The sequence below is a fragment of the Fringilla coelebs genome, assembly GCF_963513975.1.
Source record: "Fringilla coelebs genome assembly, chromosome: 20".
NCBI lineage: Eukaryota > Metazoa > Chordata > Aves > Passeriformes > Fringillidae > Fringilla > Fringilla coelebs.
Window position 1 is genome coordinate 11185639 of NC_140046.1, and position 25206 is coordinate 11210844.

General features: G+C 58.4%; 3 protein-coding genes across 4 annotated transcripts in view; 2 read left to right on the forward strand and 1 right to left on the reverse strand.

Moving 5' to 3' along the window:
- Positions 1 to 5162, forward strand: part of HIP1 (huntingtin interacting protein 1) — a 44037-nt gene extending 38875 nt beyond the window's left edge. For both annotated transcript variants that reach the window (XM_084219262.1, XM_084219263.1), the window contains exons 22-31: positions 155 to 291; positions 398 to 508; positions 628 to 686; positions 796 to 889; positions 1229 to 1329; positions 1442 to 1547; positions 1671 to 1794; positions 2271 to 2332; positions 2866 to 2977; positions 3288 to 5162. In XM_084219262.1, the coding sequence (XP_084075388.1) occupies positions 155 to 291; positions 398 to 508; positions 628 to 686; positions 796 to 889; positions 1229 to 1329; positions 1442 to 1547; positions 1671 to 1794; positions 2271 to 2332; positions 2866 to 2977; positions 3288 to 3298 (917 nt within the window). In that variant the 3' untranslated portion in view covers positions 3299 to 5162. The remainder of the gene's footprint in view (positions 1 to 154; positions 292 to 397; positions 509 to 627; positions 687 to 795; positions 890 to 1228; positions 1330 to 1441; positions 1548 to 1670; positions 1795 to 2270; positions 2333 to 2865; positions 2978 to 3287) is intronic.
- Positions 5163 to 6701: 1539 nt separating this feature from the next.
- LOC311161649 (nuclear envelope pore membrane protein POM 121-like) lies at positions 6702 to 20118 on the forward strand (the record flags this gene model as incomplete). The annotated part of the gene is given in 13 exon segments (XM_084219382.1): positions 6702 to 6938; positions 6941 to 7236; positions 7499 to 7660; positions 9837 to 9917; positions 10196 to 10367; positions 11311 to 11402; positions 12131 to 12201; positions 12903 to 13027; positions 13419 to 13521; positions 13742 to 13912; positions 14221 to 15948; positions 17362 to 17490; positions 17701 to 20118. Coding segments are annotated over 13 exon segments (3462 nt in total). The 3' UTR covers positions 17796 to 20118.
- Positions 20119 to 20373: 255 nt separating this feature from the next.
- NSUN5 (NOP2/Sun RNA methyltransferase 5) lies at positions 20374 to 23621 on the reverse strand. The gene is made up of 10 exons (XM_084218984.1): positions 23501 to 23621; positions 23260 to 23382; positions 22944 to 23118; positions 22758 to 22866; positions 22357 to 22495; positions 21882 to 21997; positions 21387 to 21565; positions 21102 to 21306; positions 20878 to 21030; positions 20374 to 20743 (listed from the first exon to the last, which is right to left on the reverse strand). The coding sequence occupies exons 1-10, from the start codon at positions 23591 to 23593 to the stop codon at positions 20638 to 20640; spliced, it is 1398 nt and encodes a 465-aa protein (XP_084075110.1). The 5' UTR covers positions 23594 to 23621; the 3' UTR covers positions 20374 to 20637.
- Between the last annotated feature and the right edge of the window lie 1585 nt (positions 23622 to 25206).

Here is a 25206-nt window from a genome sequence, read left to right on the forward strand (position 1 = left end):
ATAAGGTGGGCAGGATGCTGGGCCAAGTAGGGTGCTGAAGTGGGCAGAAACCAGGGCAGGCAGAGGCCAGCACAGGCAGGATGCTGTGGAGGGTAGGAACCAGACATCTCCTCCCAACATGTGGCTCCTTCAGCCCCCCATGCTGCCCATGCAGGTCTGCTGGAGCTGTGCAAGCAGTGTGGCAGTGAGACTGTGAGCTACCTCAGCGCCCTGGAAGACCCAGGGATGGTCGCAAGTGTTGACTGCAGCCTGGTGACAGCCTGCCTGGGCCAGATCAGCGCTATCGGGGAGGTGGGTGGCCCAGGAGGGCTAGTGGGATGGGATCAGGCCATGGCAAGCACCACCAGAGGGACTGTAGTGCTCCTGGACAGTCCCTTTCATCCCATCCTGTCCCCAGGAGCTGCGTCCCAGAGGCCTGGACGTCAAGCAGGAGGAGCTGGGTGACCTAGTGGACAAGGAGATGGCAGCGACAGCCGCGGCCATCGAAGTCGCATCTGCCCGTATTGAGGTGAGGGTCACCACAAGCAGAGAGGTGCCCACAGATGTGATGCTGGGGGCCTGCTGGGACCCACTGTAGAGGCCAGGGAGACACACTGGGCTCAATACAGCTTCTCTCCCCTCAACCAGGAGATGCTGAGCAAGGCACGGGCTGGTGACACTGGGGTCCAACTGGAAGTTAATGAGAGGTAAGTGATGATCAGAACATTGGACAAAGCCAGGCAGGCAGGGTGGGGACATATGCTGCAGGCAGGGCAGCTGGTCCACAGAGGGGACTCAGTGGTTTTTGTCTCACAGGATTCTGGGCTCCTGCACAGGCCTCATGCAGGCCATCCGTGTCCTGGTCCTGGCCTCCAAGGATCTCCAGAGAGAGATCGTGGAGAGTGGACGGGTGAGCTGGGACAGGGGTTGGGGGCAAGGGGGTGCTTGTCCAGCTGGGGGTCATCGCGCACTTGTTGGGACATGCTGCTCCAACCATTGTCCCGCTGGTACTTCCCCACCAGCTGCCAGGAGCTCCTTGCTGACCCCAGGGGCTCACTCTGGTTATGGTTCCTGGGGTGTCGTGGTGATCCCTGATCTCCCTTCCCACAAAGGGGACCCCACAACCTACAAGTTCAGTGCGTCCCCATCTCCCACACACAGCTTGAATGACACCCTGACCTCTTCCTTTCTTACCCCAGAGTAGGGGTTTGGGGATGCTCAGTAATAATTGTGCCTTTACCAATGGCAGGGTGCAGCATCCCCCAAGGAGTTCTATGCCAAGAATTCACGCTGGACCGAGGGTCTCATCTCTGCTTCCAAGGCAGTAGGCTGGGGTGCCACTGTCATGGTGTAAGTGCCACTGTCACCAGAGCAGGGAGAGAATGGCAGACTCCTGCCATCATCACAGGGAGGGGACACAGGTGGCAGGATGATGCTGCAGCTCCTCTTTGCTGTCCTGCAGTGATGCTGCTGACCTGGTAGTGCAAGGCAAGGGAACATTCGAGGAGCTGATGGTCTGTTCCCGGGAAATCGCAGCCAGCACCGCTCAGCTGGTGGCAGCCTCCAAGGTAGGAGCAAGACTGCTACCCTTCCCATGGTTCAGGGAGATGCTGGGGCACCATGTGGTCACCCCAAATCCTGGGGCTGGTCTGCTGAGGTGGGGTGTGACCCCCTCCTCACTGTCCTGTCAGGTGAAGGCAGACAAAGACAGTGCCAACCTCTGCAAGCTCCAGCAAGCCTCCCGGGGCGTCAACCAGGCCACGGCCAGTGTGGTGGCCTCCACCAAAGCTGGGAAGTCTCAAGTGGAGGAGAAAGGTATGTGTTGGGCTGCAGGGATCTTAGAACCATGTAATCACTAAGGTTGGGGAAGCTCTCTAGGACAATTGAGTTTACCTGTTCCCCCACCACTAACCACATCCCCAAGTGCCACGTTTCCGTGGTTTTTAAATCCCTCCAGGAATTGTGACTCCACCATATCCTGGGCAGCCTCTGCCAGTGCTGAACAACCCTTTTCATGAAAAAATTTTCCTTTTTATCCAACCTAAACCTCCTCTGGTACAACTCAAGGCCATTTTCTCTGGTCCTAATGCTTGGAGCACAAACGTGTCCTAAAACCTCTCCTCTTGGCACTCACCACTCTTGGTTGGCTGTCCTCCTGTGGTCTCTGCCCATGGCTGTCCCTCACTCCCTCCCTCCCATGGTGCCAGACCCTGCAAGCAGCATGGGAGCTGCTGGGGGATGTGACTGGGGGAGCAGAGCTTGAGGGGGCCTGGTGGTGTCTTTCTCCACAGATAGTATGGACTTCTCCAGCATGACACTCACCCAGATCAAGCGTCAGGAGATGGACTCACAGGTAGGAGATTCCCATATTTTGAGAAACACACCCGGTCAAGTTTCTCTTGGGCTGCCTGAGGTGGGGCATCAAATTTGGGGTCACCATGCCCAGTTGCCCCCTGGTGGCACAAGCAAAGGCAAAGCCCGAGGTGTGAAGGCAACAGATGGGTTTGCCCAGGAGTCACATGCTCTTGGTCCTCAATCCTTCCCTGATGCTGTTCCCATCATGACATATGGCCCATGGCCATATGTTCCCATGGGCCACCCCTGCCCCCCGTGTGCTACCCATAGCATCTGCCTCTGCTGGGCATGGGGCAGCTCTGGGAAACTCCCCTGCCTGGGATGCCCAACCAGATCATTGTGCCTTCACTTGTCTGCACAAGCAGTGCCCACCTGAGCTCCATCCCTTCCCCAAGTCCACTCGTCATTGGAGCACTCGTGGGATGTATCTCTGTGGTCTTTGGGCTTGATGCTGGGGGCAAAACGTGTGTGAAAGGGGAGTGCTTGGCCCAGCTCCATGCCAGGGTGGGCATGTCCTGGCCATGTCCCCAGGTGCGGGTGCTGGAGCTGGAGAACCAGCTGCAGAAGGAGCGGCAGAAGCTGGGGGAGCTGCGCAAGAAGCACTACGAGCTGGCTGGTGTCGCGGAGGGCTGGGAGGAGGACGGTGAGTGGTGCCAGCCCTGCTCCAGCTGAGCAGCTGCTCCCAGAAAAGGTGGGGCAGGGTGTAGAAGCCCTGCCTGCCATCCCCGGCAGTGAGAAGCTTTTGCTGCATCCCCCACAGGCCTGGGGATAGTTGGCACACATGGGCAAATCCTATGGGGTCTCTCCACAGGAAAAGCCCCAACATGTGAGATCTACATCATCCCCAGGCAGGGGGCTCAGGTGCTGCTAGAGCAGCCTTGTGGTCCCAGAGGGATGGGGCAGAGGGATTCTGGTGAACAGCACACCCCCTGACCCTGCCTTCCCACTTATAGCTGCAGATTAGCACCAGTGGTAGAAGCAGCCCACAGGGGACGTCTGGAACCCTGTGGGGGACACCCCTGGGACCCCACTTGGTGCAGTCTGTTGAGAAGAACCCCAAGGAAGTGGTGCAGAAGTCCCCCTGAAGCACACATCCCTTGTGTCCCTCCAGGAGCCGCCTCCAGAAGCAGAGCCAAGCCGCCAGCAGGACTCTAGGGCTGGGGCAGGGCGCAAGCCGCACCTGTATTTATTAGAGGTGCTGGGGGTGGGGGGAGGTGTCCACACGGGGGTCTTTAACCCTTTAGTTTTGTTTTTGCACAGATTCTGGGAACTCCTAGAGCCTTCTCTGGCTGAGCGAGAGCAGTCAGGCTTCTCTTGCCTCTCGCTGCTTTTCCAGCCTTAATCCAGCCCCTGGCTCGACATGAATGTCCCCCCGCCCTGGGAATGAGCATGCTGAAGGCCCCGGGGGTGCCACCAGGTGGGGGACAGCCTTTGGGGTGCTGCTGGGCTTGGTGCTAAGTGTTCTCCCCCTTGGTGGGGACACCGAGTGCCTTTGGCCACTGCAGGCTGAGAGGTGGTGTTCCCATGGGATACCCTGATTGATGACACAGGGTGCTAGGAACATCTAGGAAAGGGGCAGCAGCAGGGATGCTGCCATGAGCTCCTGTCCCTCATTCTAGGTCCCCAAAATGCCTCCCAGGACCCCCTGAGCTGGGCTTCTCTGCCCTGACAGTTCACTGTGTTCATGCCAGCAATAAACCCTCCGCAAGGTGCTGGGTGTGGCTTTGGGCCACCACGGTGCCACCACACAAGCCACCAGCTTCTGGGGATGGGGGGGTGACTCTAGGGCAGCAACACAGAGGGTGTGGGGGGGAGCCAGGGTGCCCCAAAACCAGAGCATCCCAAAAGCCAGAGTAAGTTAGCTCCCTGTCCCTGCTCACTTTGGTGCCACCCCGGTGTCATCACCACCCTCTTGGGTGCAGGTGGACCAGGGCCAGTGTGGCTGTGGGCAGAGGTGGCCACGGAGCTGGCACCAGCCAGGGAACCTTTGTGCCTTGAGCAGGGGGCTCAGAGAGCAGGGGGCATCAGCCACCTCCGGGCCCCTCAGCTCATCTCGCTGCAGTGGAGACAGTGATGTCAGATCATGCAGCAATGTCCCCATCCCCCACGGTCCTGCTGGTGCCCCTTCTGGGGCCAGTGTCCCTCCACTCGAGGTGCTGAGGACAGGATTTGGCCTTTCTCCCTTTGGGAAGAGGCTGGGCTGTCACTGTGTGCTTTCCCAGCAACACCCACCCAGCTGGCACCTGGAGCAGTGGGACCTGCCACTGCCGTGGCCTCAGAGCTGCCACCTATCCATGCAGCCATCCAGCGTGCAGGGAGCCACTGTTCCCGTGTCCCCCCAGCCCTGCTGCTCTGTGTGCCAGCCCACCAGAGGGACCTGGGCTCCTGCTGCTTCCCCATCCTCAACCCATGCTGGCCCCCCTTGGATGCAATACCAACCATCCCGTTCCTGCAGGACACAGGGAGCCCCAAAACCCTCCCCACTATTTTTGGGGGGAGTCTTGCCTGCACGCCCAACTACCTCAGGCCTTGGGGCCCGGGAGTGGCATGGGGGTCACAGTGGCACTGGGGGCTTGGGGACAGCGGCACTGCTCTCGGCCTAATCCACTTGTCCCTTTTGTATCTCAGCCAGGTGTGGGCAAAGGGTCCCTGCGGTGTCCCCAGTGATGGCAGCAGGTGACGGGGATGGCGGGGGTGCTCCCCCCACGGCAGGGCAAGTTGATTTGGGTGTTCATTGTATGATAATGACCATGTTGTTTGTTTTGGATTTTTCAATAAAGCCTTCAGCCCAGCCCCGCAGCTTGAGGGGGGACACAGGAGACCTGTGTCACAAGGGGTTGAGGGCTCTGCCCTCATCAGTGTGCTCAGTGGCCCCCAAAATCACTTGGTGTCGAGGTGACCCAGGTGTTGTTCTGGTGATGACCTCCAGCCTTTGCCCCCACTGTTCCACACCTGTGTGTCCCCAGGGCCAGCCTCATGTCACCTCCCAGCCCAGCCCCGAGGAGCGTGGGTGGCTCTGTCCTCCCTGGGAGGATGATGCTGCAGTGGGGAGGCCATGCAGATCATCCTGTCACCCCAGCAGAGCCAGGTGGCCCATGTAGTCCCCAGACAGAGATCTCAGAGGAATGTCCCCTCCTAAGCATAGTTAACCCACCCTGGGCAGCACCTAGTGTCCTGCAGCCTTGCCAGAGCCACCTGGACCCCTGGGACGCAGAAAGCCCTGTGATGGCAACCACTGTCCCTGTCATTTTCCCTGCTGTTGTGCCTGCCTGCAGTGGTCCCTGCCCTGCAGAACACAGCTGGCTGGCAGTGGGGTGAGATAGCCCCAGGGATGCCCATGTCTCCTGAGGAGCCCAAGGGCTCGCCCAGCCTGCCAGAATTTCCCACAGCTCCCAGCCCTGTCCTCAGAGCAGGAGGGTGGCAATGGCACCCTTCAGCTGGGACAAGGGGACAGGCTGGGCCCGGTGCTGACTGGGGAGAGGCAGGACCGTGCCTGCCCCTGGGTTCCTGCACCTGTTACGGGGTCGGGACTGGGGACATGTGACAGGGACTGGGGCAACGGGACACAGAGGCTGGAATGGTATAGGGGGGCTGTAGGGGACATAGGGGGGAACACAGGCTGGAATCATGTTGGGGGGTTATTAGAGACAGGACGGGAACACAGAGACCGGGAGAACGTGGGGATTGGGATGGTAAACAGGACTAAGGATTGGAGATGGGGAAATTGGAAGCTGGGTGGGTGAGACGCGGTGGGGAAGGGATGGGGCAAGCCCGAAGGTCCCGGTGGGAACAGGGGCACATGGCCTGGGGCAGGGGGGATGGATGACGGCGAGAGAGACCCGGCGACAGAGAGGCCGAGGAACGACAAGGGAATGAAGGAGAACCATGAGGGGCCCCGGAGCCGAGCCCCGCCCACCCCGCGCAGAGCACGCCGGGAGCCCGCGGAGACAGGGCTGGCCGTGCTCCCGCCCACTTAGCCCCGCCTACCTCGAGCCCCGCCCATCCCACGCAGCTGGAAGCGTCGATCACCCCAGAAGCTCTCCCCCATAAAGCCACGGCCCCGCGGTGACGCAAGAGGGCCGGCCCCGCCCGCCCCGCTCCCCCTCGTTAAGCCCCGCCTACCCATGGGGCCCCGGCCCCTCCGTGCATGCCGGCGGGAGTCGTCGCGCAGGGACTGGAAGCCCCGCCTACTAGGCGTGTCCCTCCACCTAAGCCCCGCCTCCGCGGTACGCGCCGAGAGGGCCGACCGCGCTCACCTTAAGCCCCGCCCACTCGGGAAGCTTCCGCCCTGCTGTTAAGCCCCGCCCCGCCCGCCCTCCGCCCCGCCCCGCCCCGCAGAGCACGCCGGGAGCAGCGGGCGCGCGGCGATGGCGGGCGCGGGGCCGGGCGGGGGGCGGGATGGGGCCGTGAGGGCCGCGCTGGCCGTGGCCGCCGCGCTGGCGCTCGCCTTGGCCTGGCTGCTGCTGCGGGGTGCGCTGCTGGGCGCGGCGGCGCTGGGTGCGGCGGGCGCCTGGTGTGCCATGCGGCCCGGCCCAACCGCGCCGCGCCCGCCCGGCAAAGCCGCCGCCAACGGGGGCCCGGCCGCGAGGGCCGGGCCGCGTCGCCCCCAGCCCGGGTAAGCAAGGGGAAGATGGGGGTAGAGCGGGCGGGGAAGCCCCAGACCGCGTCAGAGGCGCTGACCGCGCTCTGCCCCCACAGGGTCCCGCGCTCCCGGCTGCAGGCCCCGCGCCGCCGGTACCCGCTGCCTGAGGCCCACCCGGCCGTGCCGCTGTGCTTGCCCGCCGCCCGCTGGGAGGGTGGCTCCCCCCGCAGCACGCCTTGGGCCCGCCGTGCCGGGCCGCTCCGCAGCCCCGTCACCGTGAGAATCGCCCCGCCGGCCGGCGGCATCGCCCGCTCCCCGGCGTGAGTACGGGGGAGACCGGGACACACCTGGGGGAGCCCGGATATCGGCCACGGTGGGGACCAGGACACACTGTAGGGAACGCTCAGCCGACTGTGCTGTGCCCGGGAGCAGCATCCTGTCCTGAGCGCTACCATGTGGCTGGGGGGATGCTGCTTTCCAAACCTCCGGGAAGGGCTGCAAGAGAGAGCTGTGTCCTTTCTGTGGGGTGATCAGACCGGGGTCCCCAGCCTGTTTAACACTTCTGTCTGCTCTGTTCCACAGTCTAGAACAGCTGGTCTCGCCTCTGGCCTTCCCAGCCACCAGCAGCCCTGACCCGTGTGCGAAGGAGACTGTGCTGAATGCTATCAGGGAGAGCAGGAAAAGGGCTGTGGAGGAGGAGGAGGAGGACCAGACTTTTGAGAATGACCAGGAGTGCAAAAGAAGGTAAAAAGGGAGCAGTTCAAGTTGGAGCCAGTGTGTTGGGAAGGTCACAAATGGGATTTTGCTCCAGAGGTGACCAATGGGATGTGTCCCAGAGCATGCCAGGCCCCATGAGCCCTGGAGTCAGGGCTGGAAAAGTACTCTGAGAAGTGAACCACAGAGAGGAAGCACACCCCATCTGTCACCCAGCCCTTGGTGCTGCATCTGAAAGTCCTCTTCTGCAGTCGAAGGAACATGGTTTAGCTGTGGGTCCAGTGTGCTCCCCTGCCTGGCTGGGATGTGTTTTGGGAAGCCTAGGTGGGAACTGGCTCATCTCCTCACCAGGGTTTGAAGACTGAGAAAGCATGGTAGGAAATGTTGGTATCTGCTGTGGGCTCTGTCCTTCCATCAGCCCCAGGCTCCCAGGAGAGATGTGATTACCAGGTGGAAGCATTGCACTTGGAGAGCTCCAAGCACTTCCCTTGTGAGCTGATCTAGCAGAGGGAGATGAAACAAGAGAGAAAATGAGACACTGTCTGCTGCTTTTGTTACTCAACGTCAGCAACTTCCATCCCTGACTTCGAAGGAGGGAAGGTGCTATGTTTTTGCCAGTGTCCCTAGGAAGGACAAAGAGCAAGTCCTGAGAGCCATGGTCTACCAGAGCCTTTTCAACCACCGAGCCACAGCACTGCCTTGCTATCCCACCCTCCTGCTTTTCCTAGAATCACAGGATGATTTGGGTTGGAAGGGACCATAAAGGTCATCCAGTGCCGCCCTCTATAATAGGGACACAGTCCACTAGACCAGGGTGCTCCAATCCCTGTCCAACCTGGCCTTGAACACTTCCAGGGATGAGGCAGCCACACTTTCTCTGGACAGCCTGTTCCAGGGCCTCACCACTCTCAGAGGGAAGAATTTATTCTGTATATCCAGCCTAAATTACCCTGCTTTCAATTTGAAGCCTTTCCCCCTTGTCCTATGACTGCACTTCTTGACGCAGTCTTTTTCCAGTTTCCTTGCAAGCCCCTTCAGATCCTGAAAGCTTGCTGGGATCTCCACAAAACCTTCTGTGCTTCAGGCTGAACAGCCCCTGATGTCTCATCCTCTTTCCACAGGGAAGGTGCTCCAATCCCCTTACCGAATTTGTAGCTCTTTTCTGGACTTGCTCCAACAGTTGCCTTGTCCTTCCTAGTTGTGTCCATGGAGGCTCTTCCATCTGGGCTGGGATGGGGAGCTGAGACAGTGCTTGGGCAGTGCTTGGGGCATTGTCCTGCACTGGGGCTGCTGCTGGAGGTGGCCCAGGGAGCAGAGCAGGGTAAAGCAGGGCACGCCGTCCTCTTCCAGCACTGAATTCCTATCTCTGAATGCTTGGCTCATTGGATCTGAGCCCCACAAGAGCCAATCAGGACCACAGAATGGGTGCACAGACAAGATCAGCTCAGAGTGTTTTTCTTTAAACTGTTTTTGTAATATGCCAATACACAACTCAGGCACAAAAGCCACTTTTGAAGGTATTAATGTTTGGCAACCACGAGGAATGGTTGTAGATAGAAAATTTCATGTACTTGGTGGACAGAAAGGAGCTGTGTCAGCTGGAGAGCCTGGGACCACCTGTGCCTTGCAGTCAGCTTGCCCTGGGCTTGGGGGAACTGCCTGGCCAGGTGACAGGGTTGTCCTACACTTCCAGTTCCACTTTACAGCAGGGTGTCTTTTGTGATTTTGACACTTCATATCCTCAGGAAATCATAGTGGGAAGGGGAATTCAGTTTTTGACTTGAACTGTCCAGGGCACTGGTTAGGAAGAGGTCAGAGGTGGGAGTTTCAGAACTAAGGTCTGTCCAGAAAGACTGAGCAGCTCATTCTAATTTCTGGAAGTATTTTGGCTTTTTTGTTTGTTTGTTTTGTTTTGTTTTGTTTGGGTTTTTTTGGGGGTTTTTTTGTTATTTTTACTTTCACATGAAACTGCTGTGCCAAGCAGGCAGCTGGAGGAGCTCCTGGTGTTTAGGGTGAGAGTCAGTGAGGACAGGCCCGCAGGGAGAGAAGATCTGCAGCAGGGTGTAGGTGGGGGAAAGCTCTGTCCTGAGTATTGGGTGCCAGGAAAAAAGCAAGGTTTGATCTTTCTCTGGGTGCTCAGCCTGCCTTTCCCCAGGCTGGGAGAGGCTTCCACACTGTCATAGGCTTTCATACTCTCTTCCCACAGGCGCCACGACAGCAGTGGAAGTGGGCAGTCAGCATTTGAGCCACTGATAGCCAATGGTGCCCCTGCTTCTCTTATACCCAAGTAAGTGCCCGACGGCCAAAAGCAACTCCTAGGATGGGAGGGAGCAAATAGCTGTGGGATCTGGAAAAGGGGGCTTGGGCTTTGCTTTCAGAGCCTAGCTTCGGGGCAGAGCAAGAGAGACGGTGGTTGTGCCTTCAGTCTGTCAGCCTGTGACAGCAAGGCTGTGCTGCTGCTGAGAGTTGTTTCTAAGCAGGATTTCCTTCCTCCACCTGCCCTGCGCGAAAAGGACCGATGGGCAGGAGCGGTGAGGAGCTCATCAAACCTTCATCCCCCTCCAGGCCTGGCTCTCTGAAGAGGGGCCTCATCTCACACTGCCCAGATGACTGCTCCAACAAGAGGTCTCGCACCTCCTCTATGAGCTCCCTCAACAACACCTACGCCGGTGGGATCCCCAGCTCCATCCGCAATGCCATTGCCAGCTCCTACAGCTCCAGCCGGGGCCTCACACAGGTAGAGACACTGTCTTGACATTCTTTTGGAATCACCCATGTAATCCCAGCTCTGGGCTCGTGAGGAGACGGTAGAGGTGTGGCAGGATGTCTGGACCCAGTGTAGCTCAGCCTGGCAGTCTCACCACCCCGGAGAGCAGGTGAGCTGTGGGCCATGGGCCAAGCAGCAATTATTTGTTTTTTGGAGGAGTCCCAGGCTGAGCTGTACTGCTGCTTTTACACCAAACCAAGAAGGAGACTGTTTTCTCCTCTCTCCTGCTTCTTGGTCAGTCTGCTAGACTGGATAGATCCAGGTGAAGGAAAAAAAATGTTTTTGCTGTGCTGACATGTTTTCAGCGGGAATCAGCAGTGTGGGAGCTGTGTGTTCTCATTCTGACCCAGGTCCCACCTGCTGATGGTGATGGAGCACTGCTTGTGGCTTGGCTGGGCTTGCTGATGTGCCAGGGACAGATAGCCGTGGCTACTGGAGCTTTGTCTGTGTGGGGAAAGGTTTGCTCCAGGTGGTGGGAGGGAGGGGTTTGCTGGGGCTGCAGAGAATCTCACCCTTGCGTTGGGACCCATCTGCTTTGAACTCCTGGCAAAGAGATGCTGCCTCCTGCCAGAGCAGCCCCATACATGAGGGTGTCTAAAGCAGTTGGGTGGCCTCTGCCTGTGTCACACAAAGGCAAAGGCCCAGCAGTATACTCCCTCCCTGGGCTCAGTCAGGGCAGTAAAGGCCCTGGAGGCTGCTTGTTCCTTATGTGGGTTCAGCTTAGGGTGGCTGGATTTTGTGCTCCCTAAATTGTGGAGGGGAGTTTAAGTGGCGGTGAAGCAGGAGAAGCTCTGAGCTCATTGGGCTCGACAACCATGGCCCTGGGAAATGGGGCTTATTGTGGGTGATCAGGGGGTCTGTGCTCTCTGCCAGACCCATGCCAAGTTACTGCTGGTATCTCTCTGCATTCCAGCTGTGGAAGAGAAGAGGTGTGAGCATGTCCCCTCTGTCCAGCCCAGCGTCCTCCCGCCCCCAGACACCAGAGTGGCCTCTCAAGAAAGCCAGGTAATCAGCTGATGGCTAGCCAGAAAGAGAGCAGTCTTTCCCAGCCATCTTAGCACACAAGTCCCACTTTCCACTGGAGCTGGGACAGTCCAGGCCCCTCTCCTACACATAATGATGCAGAGACCCACTTGTGTCAGTTGACCTCCCTGTCACCTTGTCACGCTGTGGTGTGTCTAATCTGTGTTACCCCTGGCCCACTCACAAGCAAGGTCAGATATTTAAGGGCACAGGTTGCCACAGTAGTGATGGTGCCTGGTGGCATTGGCATGGACTGAATTGCCAGATCATTAGGAAGAGACAGGCCCTGATTTTTGCCACGTCAAAGTAAAATCCCAGGATCTGTATTTTAGTGCCTGCCTTGGAGCACAGCCTGTGTTCTCCTCTTTCCCAAATCAGAGGAGCCTGAGCTTATGTCAGAACCAAAACTGGCACAACCACCTGGATGGGCCCAACCTGCAAGGGGCAGTGACTGCCATCTGAGACCCCCAGCTACCCTCCTGAGGCTGACTCATCTTGTGGAGGGTGCACAGGCTCAGCCAAGCTGTGTCTGGAGGAGGAAGCAATTCCTTTGCCTGGAGTTGGGCAAAGCTTTTGTCTTGAGATCGGTTTGCAGGAGGCAAATAAACACCAGGGATACTCCAAGTCTTCAGCCTGTTCAGTTTCATCCTGCTCCCTGCAGACAGGGCTGGGCCTAGGGTTGACCGTAACTGTCCCTCCTGCTTACACAGGGAAGAGGAGTCACAGCATTCCAACGCTTCCACCCCAGTGAAATCGGACAAGGAGCTGCAGACAGAGAAAGGTAAGTGTACGTGTGCCCCGACACTGCACCCAGGTCACCAGTGCAAGCAAGAGAGCAGGACAGGGGGCAGCTGAGGTCTGCAGTGGGATTGGCTTGAGGGGTCACCTGGAAAGTTGGCATGTGCTGGTCCCAAGGCAGTGGCACTTCTGCTGCCCTCAGTGACTGCCCTAGTGGGATTTCCAAGCGATAAGGGGGTGCTGACAGTGTTGGGGTGCTAGCAGATGCCTGGGAGTTGGCTTGCCAAGGAGGAGCTCCAGCTCCCAAGCCAGCATGGGTCAGGTGTCAGCCTTGATCCACAACCTGCAGTGGCATGGGTAGCACTCTGACCAGATTCCAGTCTGAGCTTATTCCAGTGCTTCCTCGGCTAAAACGGAGAGGAAATCCTCTGTGCCCATGGCAGATGGGCCCCATAATAGAGTGCCAGCTGTGGCACGTGGTTTGGGTAAGGCAGCGTGTTGGCACAATCCATGGAGCTAGGAAGGGGCCACTGCCCCACAGAGCCCCACCAGCCTCATGTCACAGACCTCCTGGATGTGAAGCTGCTCTTCAGGGTATCACAACCTTGTCCTCAGCTTCAAACCATGCCCCTGGCCCTGCCCTCTGAGCGGGGCCACCTAGGGTGGGGTCAGAAGGGACAGACCCATCATTGCAACCAAACACTTCTCTGCCCAGAGCTCAGCCTGACTTGTCTCCTTCTATAGTTGTGGAGTCACCGGTGTGGAAGAAGCAGAATTCCCTGAGCCCACCATCTGCTTCAGGGAGCAGTGGGAAGCGCAAGCGGAAGATCCCTTTGCTGTCGTCTTTCCATGGGGACCAGCTGGTGCTGGTATGTCACTGTCTCACAGCCCTTTTGGTCCCACTCTGGCAATAGAATGTGCTCACTGCAATTTCTGCAGGGCTGGGGGCACACTGACCTGCCTGCCCTCAGGAAGGAGGCCCCGTCCTTGGTCGAGTGGGAAGTGACGCTCTCCCCAGCCCCAGTGTCTGGTGGGCTGTGCGTGGTTGTGCTGCCTGCTGCCGGACCAGGTAATGGCCTGGGGAAGGCCTGCCGCGCCCTCAGCGCCACGCCGGGGCCCACCAGTGTTGGGGACCCAAGTAGCTGCGGCAGGACCACCTGCTTCACAGGGCTCACCACAGACAGTCGCCAGCACACCTTCAGAGAGGCTCTGTCCGCTTCCCTGGGAAGGAGCTAAGCTGCTGCTGCTCTCTCTTGGCAGCCCCCGCCCCCTCAGCTGGGCTACTCCGTCACCTCAGAGGACCTGGATGCAGAGAAGAAGGCAGTGCTGCAGTGGTTCAACAGTGTCTTGGAGGATAAGGCTGGTAAGGATGGGCTGGAAATGTGGAGGAGTAGGAACAAGCTCTGGTCGGGGGGTGCTCTTGATGCCTTCCAGCTGAAGAGATCTCGTGCTTTGTGGTGCTGGATGAGGTTGCCCAGGGCTGTAGGGTGTAGGTGCAGTTCCCCTGCCTGCTGGGAACCTCTGCTAAGGGTTTGTTTCTCACAGCCAGTTGTGGGTCCTGATACCTTGCTGTTTCCCTGTAGATGCAGTCACCAGCACCACTGCAGAGATGATGCCTGTGTCCAAGCCACCGGCGTTTGTTGTGACCTCCCCTGGGCCTATGCCTGCCTCCACAGCTCCTGCGCCAGCCAGCTCCTCACTTCTGGACAGTCTGAAGAAGATGCAGAGCAGCCAGGCTGTATCCACAACACCAGGTGAGGAGGAGGAGGAGAGTTGGCACAGTGGAATGCCAGCAGAATCAGGCAGGTGCAGCAGGAACTCCTCGTCTCTACATAAGGTAGCTGTTCAAATGCTCTGCTGGCAGCAGAACTATCATTCAGGGCTTGAGGGGACACCTTTGGGGATGCTGAGCCCCTGGTCCTGCTGGAGGCTATGGTAACCATGCAGGGCTAGGTGTGATGGGAGCTCCAGGAGCCTTTGCAGCCATGGGTCAGTACTTGGCAGAAGGGTGGGCTTCTGAAGGTGTCCCCTTGTCCGTAAATAAGCTCTTTCCCCTTTCCAGACTCCACTGGAACTCTGGCAGCATCCCAGCCACCTCAGTCAGCTGCACAGCCACCTGCTCCTGCTGTGTCATTGGAGTCAAACTCTCTGCCTGCCATCTCTGCTGACGCCAAGCCTGTGCCTGTATTGAGCACACCTTCCCCCAGTGCTGCCCCTGCCCTGGTGGTGCAACCCCCCAGCAGCCTAGCCTCTCCTGTGTTCACTGAGCTGGGCCAGACCCCCAGCAAGCCTCCCTCCTTCCCAAAGCCAAGCATCCTGTTCGGGACGCTGAACACCCCACCAGCCAGCCAGCCAGCAGTGACTGTGGCCGCTACCATGCCCACCATGGCTACTGCTACACCCACTGCTGTGCCCATCCCACCCACTGCCATGCCCACCACAACCCCCATCTTCAAACCCATCTTTGGTGCTGTGCCGAAGAGTGAGAGCACAGCAGTCTGCACGGCTGTCACTTCCACCACAGCCACCATGCCTGTAAGCTCAGGCCCTGCCTCAACGTCCTCCACATCCTCCATATTCAAGCCCATCTTTGGTAGCATCACTGCAGCTTCCTCTCCAGCAAAAGTTTCTCCTTTTGCCTTCAAACCCGCCACACAGCCAGCCTCAGAGCCAACAACTGCCTCCACAGCTACTCTGGCAGGAATCGCGGGTCTTCCCAATGTCATCTTCACCACTGCAGCTACAACTGCCACCACCCAGAGTTCCTCCACGGATGCCACCATTAAACCTGTCTTCAGCTTTGGACTGAACCCACCTGCTTCCACTGGCCCTGCTGCCAGTGTGACTGTCACTGCTGCCACCTCCACCAGCACAACACAGTCCTTCCTGTTTGGAGGCCTCTCCAGCTCTGCTCCCAGCACAGAAACCAGCTTTGCCCCCTCAGGGCCTGTGTTCCAGTTTGGGAAGCCACCTCCAGCTGCAGTCACTGCCACCACCAGTGTCCCAGGAGGCCCTGCCTTTGGCCAGGTACCTTCAAACTCAACAGTTGCTGCCACCACCGTGGGCTTTAGCATATTTGGGAGCACTACACTGACCACCTCTGCCCCAGCCACCACAGCTCAAGCGCCGCTGACATTTGGCTCCTCCGTTTCAGCTTTTGGCAGCTTTACACCCAGCGCAAAGCCGCCACCACCATACCCTGGCACTGGGAGCCAGCTCACCTTCAGCACGGGGGCTGCTGAGAGCCAGGTCCCCACCAGCAAGCCTGCTGCTGGCCCCATCAGCTTCACTCCTCCGTTCAGTTTTGGAGCCTCCCCAGCACAGTCAGTGGCTCAGCCAGCATTTGGCAGTGGTGCCCAGCCAGCCTTTGGCACAACCAGTGCCCAGGGCTCCTTTGGCACCAGCAATACCCAGGCAGCATTTGGGACCACCACCTCAGTGTTCTCTTTTGGAACAACCACCTCTACCACATCCAGCTTTGGTGCCACCACCCAGACCACAAGCAGCAGCACCGGTGCCACTGTCTTTGGCACCACCCCTTCTCCATTCACTTTTGGGGCCAGCACCCAGCCGGGCCCCTCCACCAGCGCCTTTGGGATGGGTACGCCGGGCCTCAGCAGTGGGTCCCCAGCTGTGGCCTTCAGCTTTGGGGCTGGGCAGAGCGGGGCAGCCCCAACAGCAACACCCTTCGGCTCATCTCTGCCACAGAGTGCACTGGGAGCGCAGGGCCAGAGCACGCCCTTCGCCTTCACCATGACCAGCACTCCCAACAGCAAGCCTGCATTTGGAGGTGAGTCATTATGGAATCATGGAACGGGTCATGTTGGAAAGGACCTTTTAAGATAATGTTGATCCACCCCCCTGCCATGGGCAGAGACACCTTCCGCTAGACCAGGTTGCTCAGGGCCCTGTCCAACATGGCCTTGAACATTTCCAGGTTGGGATGGGGGCAGACAGTCCATCTTGAGGGTCTAGAGTTGGTCAGGAATATTTGTGATGGACCTTGCCAAGGCTCCCAGGGTCCACAGCCCTGGTGGAGGCCAGTGATCCTGCTATGCCGTGAAAAGCCACAGGGGCTGCTTCTAGCCGGATAGCTGGTTTCCCACAGGGTCAATGCACCCCAGGCGAGCAGGCAGGCTTGGGCCAGATAGCTCAGCCTTCCGGAGGCTGGGTGTCCGAAACCCAATCTGCTCTATAGCCGTGGCCACCTCAGCAAGCTTTGTGATTATCAGCTCTCGGTGATCTCAGCTCTTTTATAGTTTTCAGCTCTTAGCTTGCTAAAGGCGCTCTGGCTAGAAGTAGCTTCTCGGGCAGGCATAGAGAGAGAGAGAGAAGGCAGGCTCGGCTAGTTCCACGGTGGTTTATTGAGGGATCTGTGAAGGGTTCCGGCGACAGCTCTTCTCCCAGAGTGGGCAAAAGTAGCCTCTCTTATAGGGGCACAATGGCTCAGGAACAGACCAGTTGTAAGGGTTAGGGGGACAGTAGCCTATAGGGTCACAGATAAGCTAGCCTGGAGGACCGGAGAGAGGGCTTCTGGCTTAGTTACTATGACTTGGCATTTTCTTATCTCTAAGCCTCCGTCCTCCACGGAGCTCTTGCTCGCTCCGTGTCTGCTACAACGCAGAGCCTTGCTGTACAAAGGGAAGGCGCTTCCATCGCTCCCTGTAAGGATCCTGCCCCTCTGGGGAGGGGAATCCCTAAACTCTGCTTATTGGCCCCTCTGAAGGCACCAGCTCCCCGACTTTGCCCATCCAAGTATCCTGCAAGAGCCGAGGTTGTCTGAGTCGTTAAGAACCACCTGGAACACCTTAGTGAGCTGGAATGCTGCCAACCAGCATCTGCCATTTCTTCATGCTTGTTCTCAGGGTTTCCCTAACACTTGAGATCCTTGCTGGATATTCCCAGTTCCCATGGAACTGAAACCCTCACAGTGAGCAACTCCTTGATCTAGCAAGGCCAAGGTCTTTGTTCCTCCCTGACAAATCCTTCTGTGCAGCCCTGCTGTTCAGAGAGCCCAGGGATCATCTGGAGACCGTAACTTTTGCATTAAAAGGGCTTTTCAGGAGCAGAGGCTGGTTCTGGGGAATGGGTTGTGGTGCTTTGGCCCCCAGAGAGCATCCTGTGCCTCCTCTGGGTGCCACCGGCTCCCAGAGGCTCTTTCTCCTTTGCCAGCCCTGGCTCACAGTGACCTGTTGCTTTCCAGGAGCTCCAGTGCCCACTTTTGGGCAGGGCACACCTGTCCCTGGAGCTGTGGGCAGTGGAAGCAGCACCCTTTCCTTCAGGACACCCAGCACTCCTGCCTCAAGCTTTGGAGGAGTCGGCACTTCCTTTGGTAAGGAAGGAGTTGGTGCTCCAGCCTTGGGGAGCTCATGGGTCATGGTGTCCCCTTAGGCTGGGGACAGTGGTAGGGCCAGGTGTTCTCTGGGAGATGGCTCAGGGAGTACATGCTGGATTCTTGGGGATGCCAAGCCTTCCATTCCTCCCAGGGTGAGAATTGCACTGATCCCAAAGCTAGCAGCCTGAGCAACCTTTCTGCTTTCAGGTTCATCCACTCCCGCCTTCTCCATCGGGGCAGGAACCAAGATGGGCACTCGCCAACGGCTGCAGGCACGGAGGCAGCACACCCGCAAAAAGTAACCCTAGTGCTGCTGGGCTCCACTGGCTCATGTGTGGGGGGCTCTGGACTGGAGCTGTCCCTATGGTGGGACCAGGCCCTGTCCCTGACACCCACTGGATATACCATGCTGGGAGAGGATAAGCCAAACTCTTGTTACTTGAACAGTTCCAGAGCCAAGACTGGACAAATCTCTGTACATATCCACAATGTTCTTTCCCTCAATTTATTTTGCCTTGTTTAATACTGTGTACATTTCTCCCCATTTGCTTCTTCTAGCTGTTTCCATGCCCCTCCCCAGCCCTCAGCCAGCCCCAAGGCCATGTCCCGCTCAGAGCTTGGCTGGTGACATGCTGTGGTTCCGAGTTGCTGTCAGACACCGTCTCCACCAGGTCCCAAAATCTTTCCCATTGTTCATCCCATGGCCTGGTGAGCATGGTCCCATGCCTGCAGCCAGGGTGGGGTCCAGCCTGGCTCTGTTTCAGTGCCACTGGCATGGGTGCGGCTGGGTGACACCCTTGGGACCTGATGTCCTGCTACCTGCAGCTGAGGACATGCCATAGCCTGGGACCTGGGCTGGAGGCACGGGGTGAGGATGGGGGTCCCCCCACCCCTCTCCCATCTCCGCTGCTCTGTGGGGCTGTGGGCTGCCCCCACCCTGCTCCCCAGTTCTGCTTTATCCGTGCTCCTGTTCCTGCACTCACTGAATCGAGTTTGGAGGAAGAGCTAAACTGTGTGTGTGGCGGCATGTTGGTTATGCCGGATTTGCTGTTTGGAGTTTCTTTTTTGGGGGGCACCAGTCTTTGGGGGGAGACATGCCCCGACTAATTGGGTGTTGACAGTAGCATCACTGCGTGGCTGCTCGTGCTGGGGAGTTGTCTCTTCTATGTTGTGACTAAAAGGCAGCTAGGATAGGGGATTCCAACCACGGCAGTCTCTCCACTCCCTTCTCCTCTCTTCTTCCCCTCTCTTCCGCCCTTCAGGGGGCTCTGGAATTGTTCACAGGAGTCCAGAGCAGATGCATGGGAGAATCCTCACCTCCATCCCAAATCCCAAATCCAAGTTGTTTTTCATTTTTCAGCTCATTTCCATCCCAGTGGGTTTTACTAGCTCCTAGGAACTGTGGTGCTGCCTCCCCTGTCCCCATCCAACCAGGAGTGGGATTCCCACCCTTCCCTGCCTTAGAGCTGCTGTGGGAAGAGACTGCCAGAGCTGGAGGTCCCCAAAGAGCCACCCCCTGCCCTGTCCCTGGCGAGGGATGGGCACTCCATTCCCAGGAGTGCTTTGCCGCCGGGTTTTTACTCTCCAAGCCGTGTGAGTGTGTGTGTTTGCTGGGGTCTAAATTAAAAAAAAAAAAAGAAAAAAACAAAAAAAAATCACAAATATTTAAACATTTTTTAACAAAATAAAAATTTATTTTTATATTTAAGCTAAATTGCCTTCAAATTCCTTCAAGCTTGGTTCAGTGAAGTTGCCTACCCCACGGCCATTAGTGTTTAGCTATTCCCACCTTGGCTGTGCCTGTGGAAATGCACTGTGTTGGGAAAGGCAGCTGCATCCTGCAGGCTCTGCCATGCTCCCCCCGCTGTTCATCATCACCTTCCTTTTAAATGTGACGTATGTGGATGTGACTAAACCTTTTTTTGGTTGTTTTTTTTTTTAAAGTTCTTAATTATTTCTCTGTGGGTGGGGAGCAGGAGCTCTCATGTTATGGTGCCGAGTGCCAGGGTCAAGACATCTCTCCCAGCAGAAAAGGCAGGTGATGGGCTCTATGTGGCACAGAGGGGAAACAGCCCTGTAGAAAGGGGAGATAGTGGACCTCCAGGTGCTGGTGGGAATTTTCTGGCCATCACCCACCAGCATGGCTGTGGGTGCAGTGGGCCAAGAGCAGTCAGGCTGGGAAAACGTGTCCTTGGGGTTGGAGGAAGCAGAGGGCAAGGGGCTAGTGCCTGCCAAGACTGACCCTGGGTGTCCTTCCCTCTGCCCCAGTTAGGATCCTGGGCCAGGAGAGCACTCGCTCCCCATCCTTGAGGTGCCGAGGTTTGGCCAGGTCAGCTCTGAGATGGGGATGAGCTGGGACAAGGTTGAGGGCACCCTGGCCCTGGGTCCTGCCCCCAGAAGTAGCTGCTGCATGTAGTCCCACACGCCTGTGAGGAGCCAGGCTGTCCCTTCCCTGCCACGCAGGCCCTGCTGGGAGAGCCCCTTGTGTTTGGGGAGAGGCTGGGTTTTAACTGACTGAAGACTTGGATCATTCCTGGTGTGGCTGATGAGGATTTTAGTGTGAATGTGCAATTCTTGTTTCCTTACTTCTTATGTCTCTGGTTTAAAATAAAATGACTGTGTTCACTTGGCTGTGCCCACGTGTGTTTCCTGGGACTCTGGTGCTAGTGGGGTTCAGGTGCAGCGCCCTCTGGCTCATGTGTCCTTGCTCCCCCAGTTCAAAGAGAGGGACAGGATTATTATTATTATTTCACCTTTTTCCCCCCACAATGCCTCTACTATGAGCAGTGGCAGTTTCAGGGCAGGACTACACAAACACACTGTAAAAAACAGTGAAGAGAAAGAAACTTTTAATTTGCTTCATCCCTACAGTGATTTTTTTGGGGGGGAGGGAACATGATAAACTGCCCTTTATCGAGCTGGAGGACCCCAGCCCTGCAGGGTGCAGAGTGGGGATTGCCTTGGGTGGGGGCTGGCTGCAAGGGGCAGCCCTGGGTGAGCAGTTGCCCCTTCCCGGCACCAGGGTGGTCCCAGTGTTGGCACTCAGTCCCCAGCGTTACACAGCACATAGCTTCACTTGTGTTCAGGCCAGTATGTGTTCCCCACAGCCCCAGCTGTGCAGGGGTTTGTCCAGAAAATGTTGATTCACTCTTTCACCCGCTGCTTTTTCTTTTTCCTCTTCTTGAGAGCTGCTCCTGGCTCTGTTCCCTTTCCTGGCTGTGGGTTCTCCTTGGCTGCTGCAGGCAGGGAGCTGTGGACAAGAGCAAACGGCCTGAGCCACAAATATCCCCTCACACCCTCCCCGAGGTGCCCAAAGCACTGACCTTGGCCATGGTGCCCCCCCCGCCCAGAAGCAGCTGGAGTTCCCCCACAGCCCCCCCTCACCACGGGACAGCAGCCCCTTCCCTGCACCGCTCCAGCACAGCCACAAAGAAGCCATGGGTGAGGGTCTCTGCAGGGGAAGCACGGAGGCAGCTTTCTGCTCCAGAGAAGGCTGCGAGTCCTCGGCAGGGCCAGGATGGGAAGGCAGTCACCAGCCTGTGGCATGGAAAAGGGGTCAGTACCAAACCCTGCCCTACAGCCCCCCAGGTTCCCTGAGCCAGACCCACCTGAAGGCCGAGCCCCACTCCTGCAGTACAGCCTGCACCACATCCTCATTCTCTTCCTGGTGTAGGGAGCAGGTGGAGTAGACCAGGCGCCGGAGAGCTGGAAAGCTCAGGGCATGGCTGAGGATGCGGCGCTGAAAGCCAGCCAGCGCCTGCAAGCGTTCAGCACTCGGGGCTGCCTCCTCCCCTGGCCCCCGTGTCACCATCCCTGCAGGACAGGAGCTGTCACCCAGGGTTTGCACACCCACAGCCCAGTTCCAGGTGAGCAGCTGGAGCCCCACACGTTACCTGAGCCACTGCAGGATGGGTCGAGAAGGATGTGGGTTACCCTGCTGTATTTGGGGTCTCCGGGGTCCACGGTCAGGAAGTCTTGCTGGACCAGCTGGCAGCCAGTGACCCCTGCCCGTGTCAGCAGTGTGTTCATGGTGGCCACGCGCTTGGGGTCCACATCAAAGGCAAAGATCTGTCTGAAGGCAGAGCCAAGTGCCCAAGACAAGCCGTGAACAGGACACCTGGCCCCCAGGAACACTCAAATACTGGGCAGGCAGACCTTGAGAACTGCCTCCCCTCCGGCAGTGTTATGGAACAGGCCCAGGGCTGGGGTCTGGGAGTGAACCCCTATGTGAGTTCATGTCCCCTCAGGTCCTTCCAGTGACCCAGAAGAGATCAGCTCACCTGAGTTGGTGACAGGTTGTAGCTCCTCCTGCCACCTTCTTATGGGCTCAGGGGGACCAGGGCCACCTCCCCCATTCCTTCCACCCCTGCACACAACCCTGCCCTTACCCCTTGTTCTTCAGAATGGCAGCCAGGTGGCTTGTCTTGTTTCCAGGGGCAGCGCAGGCATCAATGACATGGGAGCCAGCAACAGGGTCAAGGAGGAAGGCAGGGAGGCAGCTGGCCTGCAAGAGGACAAAGACCGTCAGAGGGGTGGGCAGAAGCACCTCGCCCCTCCTCAGGCATGGCTGATGCTGTGGGGTCACAAGGACCACCATGACACAGGGTCAAGGCCACCACCACACTCCATAAAAGTCTTGCCCAACCCATGCCCCCCTGCTCCTCCCAACTCCCAAAGGGATTTTATACCCCAGAATTTCAACCTGAACCTTCAAAGAACAGAAGCAAAGCCCCAGGGGAGTCCCACAGTTTCTGCTTTGATTTAAATGCTGCAGCAAGCTGAGCCATTGTGGAAGGAGCTCACACTTCATCCCTGTCAGTACTTTCCCTGCCTCTGCAACTTTCTGCTCCCCAGTTCCCCCACCTTGTCCTGCAGAATTATGTGTCCTGAAGTATACAGCAGGTTGTCATGGAAGTCTGTCTGCGAAGGGAAAACCAACAGCTCCGGAAGATGTGGATCCAACAAGAATTTTTTTCCTGAAAGGGCCTTCAGCTCCTCCACACTGTCCACGAGATACAGGGAGCATGAATACAAAGTCCTAATCCCAGTGCTCACAGCAGAGCCCAGGCTGAGAAATCCCTTCATCCCACAGTTCTTCTCCAGCTCCAGGCAGCACCCAGATAGGCAGCATCTAAGAGTGGGGAGTGATAGAGACCCCAACCCAACCCCTCTGAGCACCAAGCTCAGCAACCCTTCAACCCACCAGACCTCGTCCCACTTGCTGACATTCTGGGAAAGGTGGGATAGCAGAAAGAAATACTCACCTGGCTGCCTTGCCCAGATAGGCATATCCCTGGCGCTTGAATAACTCAATCACATCGTCCACACAAGTCTTCAGGGTGTTGACCCGGATGTAGCGTGGGACCTGGGAGGCTGCAGGGGCCGGACAGGTCAGACACAAACCCCACTGCTCCCAACACAGGGTGCCCACCCAGCCCAAGCCCACTCACCTGCGGCGCTTACTGCCTTCTCCGGGGCCAGCAGGTCCTCGTTGCGGCTCACCTTGCGCCGCACCTTCATGCGGGCCAGCTCGGCCTCCAGCCGTGCCCGGTGCCGCCGGGCCAGGGCCTTCCACCGGCCCCCGCACTTCAGTCCCTTGCCGAAGAGCAGGTCATACACCAAGACCTGCGGGGACGGTACGAGGTGAGCCCGGTCCCGCCGCCCCGGGACACCGCGGCTCCGGGACACCGCAGCCCGGGGATTCCGCCAATCCGGGAGCGCCCGGCTCCAGGACGTGATCCCCCAGGGATCCGCGGATGGCTGTACCTTCGCCAGCTGCGGCGCCAGCTTCTTCTCGGCCTGCAGCAGCGCGGCTCCATCCAGCAGCTTCTCCAGCACCGAGGCGTAGCGGAGGGTCTCGGACACCAGCGCGTACAGCTGCCGGACATGCTGCGGAGCAGCCAGCGATGAGCGCGACCCGGGCCCGCGCCGGACCCCGGGGCTCCCCCCGTCCTCCCGTGTGCGACTTCCCCCGGCCGCCCCGCACCCCCTTTCCCTCCGGGCGCACCGGGAAGCCGCTGTTGTACACGAGGCTCTTGAGGCCGCCCTCGCCGCGCTCCAGCCCCGCCAGCACCGCGGCCGCCGCGCTGTACAGCGCCATGTGCGCCCCGCGCCGCTTCCGCCGGGGCCTCCGGGGCGGCAGGGGGCGAGCGCGGGCCCGCTCCGGGCTCGGTGCCCGGGGCAGAGCGGGCAGAGGGCGCCGGGCGGGCACCGTGCGGGCGCTGCTGGGCGGGCAGCGCCGGCGGAAGGGCCCAGCTCACCCCGGCTACACCATCATCGCAGTGACCCCGGCCAACGCAGTCACCCCGGCGACCCCTATCACGCTGGTTACCCCGGTGATCCCAGCCACCTTGTCCAACTCTGGCCACCCCGACCACCCCATCATCACAATGACCTCGGCCACTCTGGTCGCTCCGGCCAGCCAATTACCCCGGCCACCCCCATCATCCTGGCCGCCCCATCATCAGTGACTTTGGCCAGCCCAGTGACACCAGTGATCCCAGTCACCCTGCTCATCCTGGTGATCCCAGCTACCCTGATCAACCCATCACCCTGACCATCCTGGTTACCCCGGCCATCCCAGCCACCTCTACCACCCCAGTGACCTTGGTCACCAGCCCCAGACACCCCATCCAGTCCCTGCGTGTGGAAGCACACTGACATTACTACTGATTGTTAGACCCTGTGGTACCCTGTGGACGATGGGTTGGTGGGCATTTGCTGCAGACTTTGGTGGTGTTCATGCTGCACTCAAACAGAGCAAAGAATGCCCAGCCCTGGAAAGAGGGGTCTGGTCGAGGAAAGGGATCTGCTCTGAGAAAGACAGATCTGCTCCGGGAAGCTCAGAGCTGTATATGGAGGGTAAAGGATACCCCAGAACAGTGACCATAAGGCAGTATCCCAGCAACCTGGACATGGCTTTGAAACTGTCCCCAAACCATCTGGTGCAATGGATCAGTCACTCCAGCATGACCAGCTCCAGGGACACCTGGATCCAGGAACAGGCGAGAGCTGCTTTGCAGGGTCTGAAGGGTTCGCAGAAGGGTGCTGGGGATCAGTCATCTTGTACCTGAACAATAAAAGGGTGTAAGAATCTCATTCTAGTGACAGGATCTGGGGGATGGCTCAAGCTCTGTCACTGTCAGGGAAGGTTTAGTTTGGTCTCAGGAAAAGGTTCCTCCTCCAGAGGGTGCTGGGGCACCGAACAGCTCCCCAGGGAATGCTCATATTCCCAGGGCTGCCAGAGCTCCAGCAGCATTTGTTCAACACTCTCAGGCACAAGGTGGGATTATTGAGGTGTCTGTGCAGGGCCAGGAGTTGGACTCGATGATCCCTGTAGGTCCCTTCCAACAAGGGATATTCCATAATTCTACAATACTTGAACCTGTGGAAAGGCACATTCAGGAGCCCCTGTTTGGCAGGGATGCAGGAACAAACATTTACCTTGGTGGTGGTATTTTATTCCCCAGTTTCTGATTGACACAGGCTGGTTGTGCATTTTGGTGACAGGCCCAAGGAGTGGGTCCCTGGTGACCCTTTGCAGTTTGCAGGAGCCACTGCTGCCCTGTGTGCAGGGTGGCTGAGCCTTCAGGTGCCTTGCTCCCCTCAGCCCACAGCCCTGGGCAGTGTCCCTCCCTAGCAGACTGGGCACACAGTCTCCCATGCCAGCTCACTGCCCTGGGCAGCTGGAAAGACCAGGACTGACCTGCTGCC

What these genes read in the sequence shown, in the direction of transcription:
- NSUN5 (XM_084218984.1), bottom strand. Translation starts at nt 23,593, where the DNA reads ATGGCGCTGTACAGCGCGGCGGCCGCGGTGCTGGCGGGGCTGGAGCGC. An exon ending in GAAGGCAGTAAGCGCCGCAG is followed by an intron (nt 22,867 to 22,943) that starts GTGAGTGGGCTT and finishes CGGCCCCTGCAG; the next exon opens with CCTCCCAGGTCCCACGCTAC. An exon ending in GAAGGGGCTGCTGTCCCGTG is followed by an intron (nt 20,744 to 20,877) that starts GTGAGGGGGGGC and finishes TCTTGTCCACAG; the next exon opens with CTCCCTGCCTGCAGCAGCCA.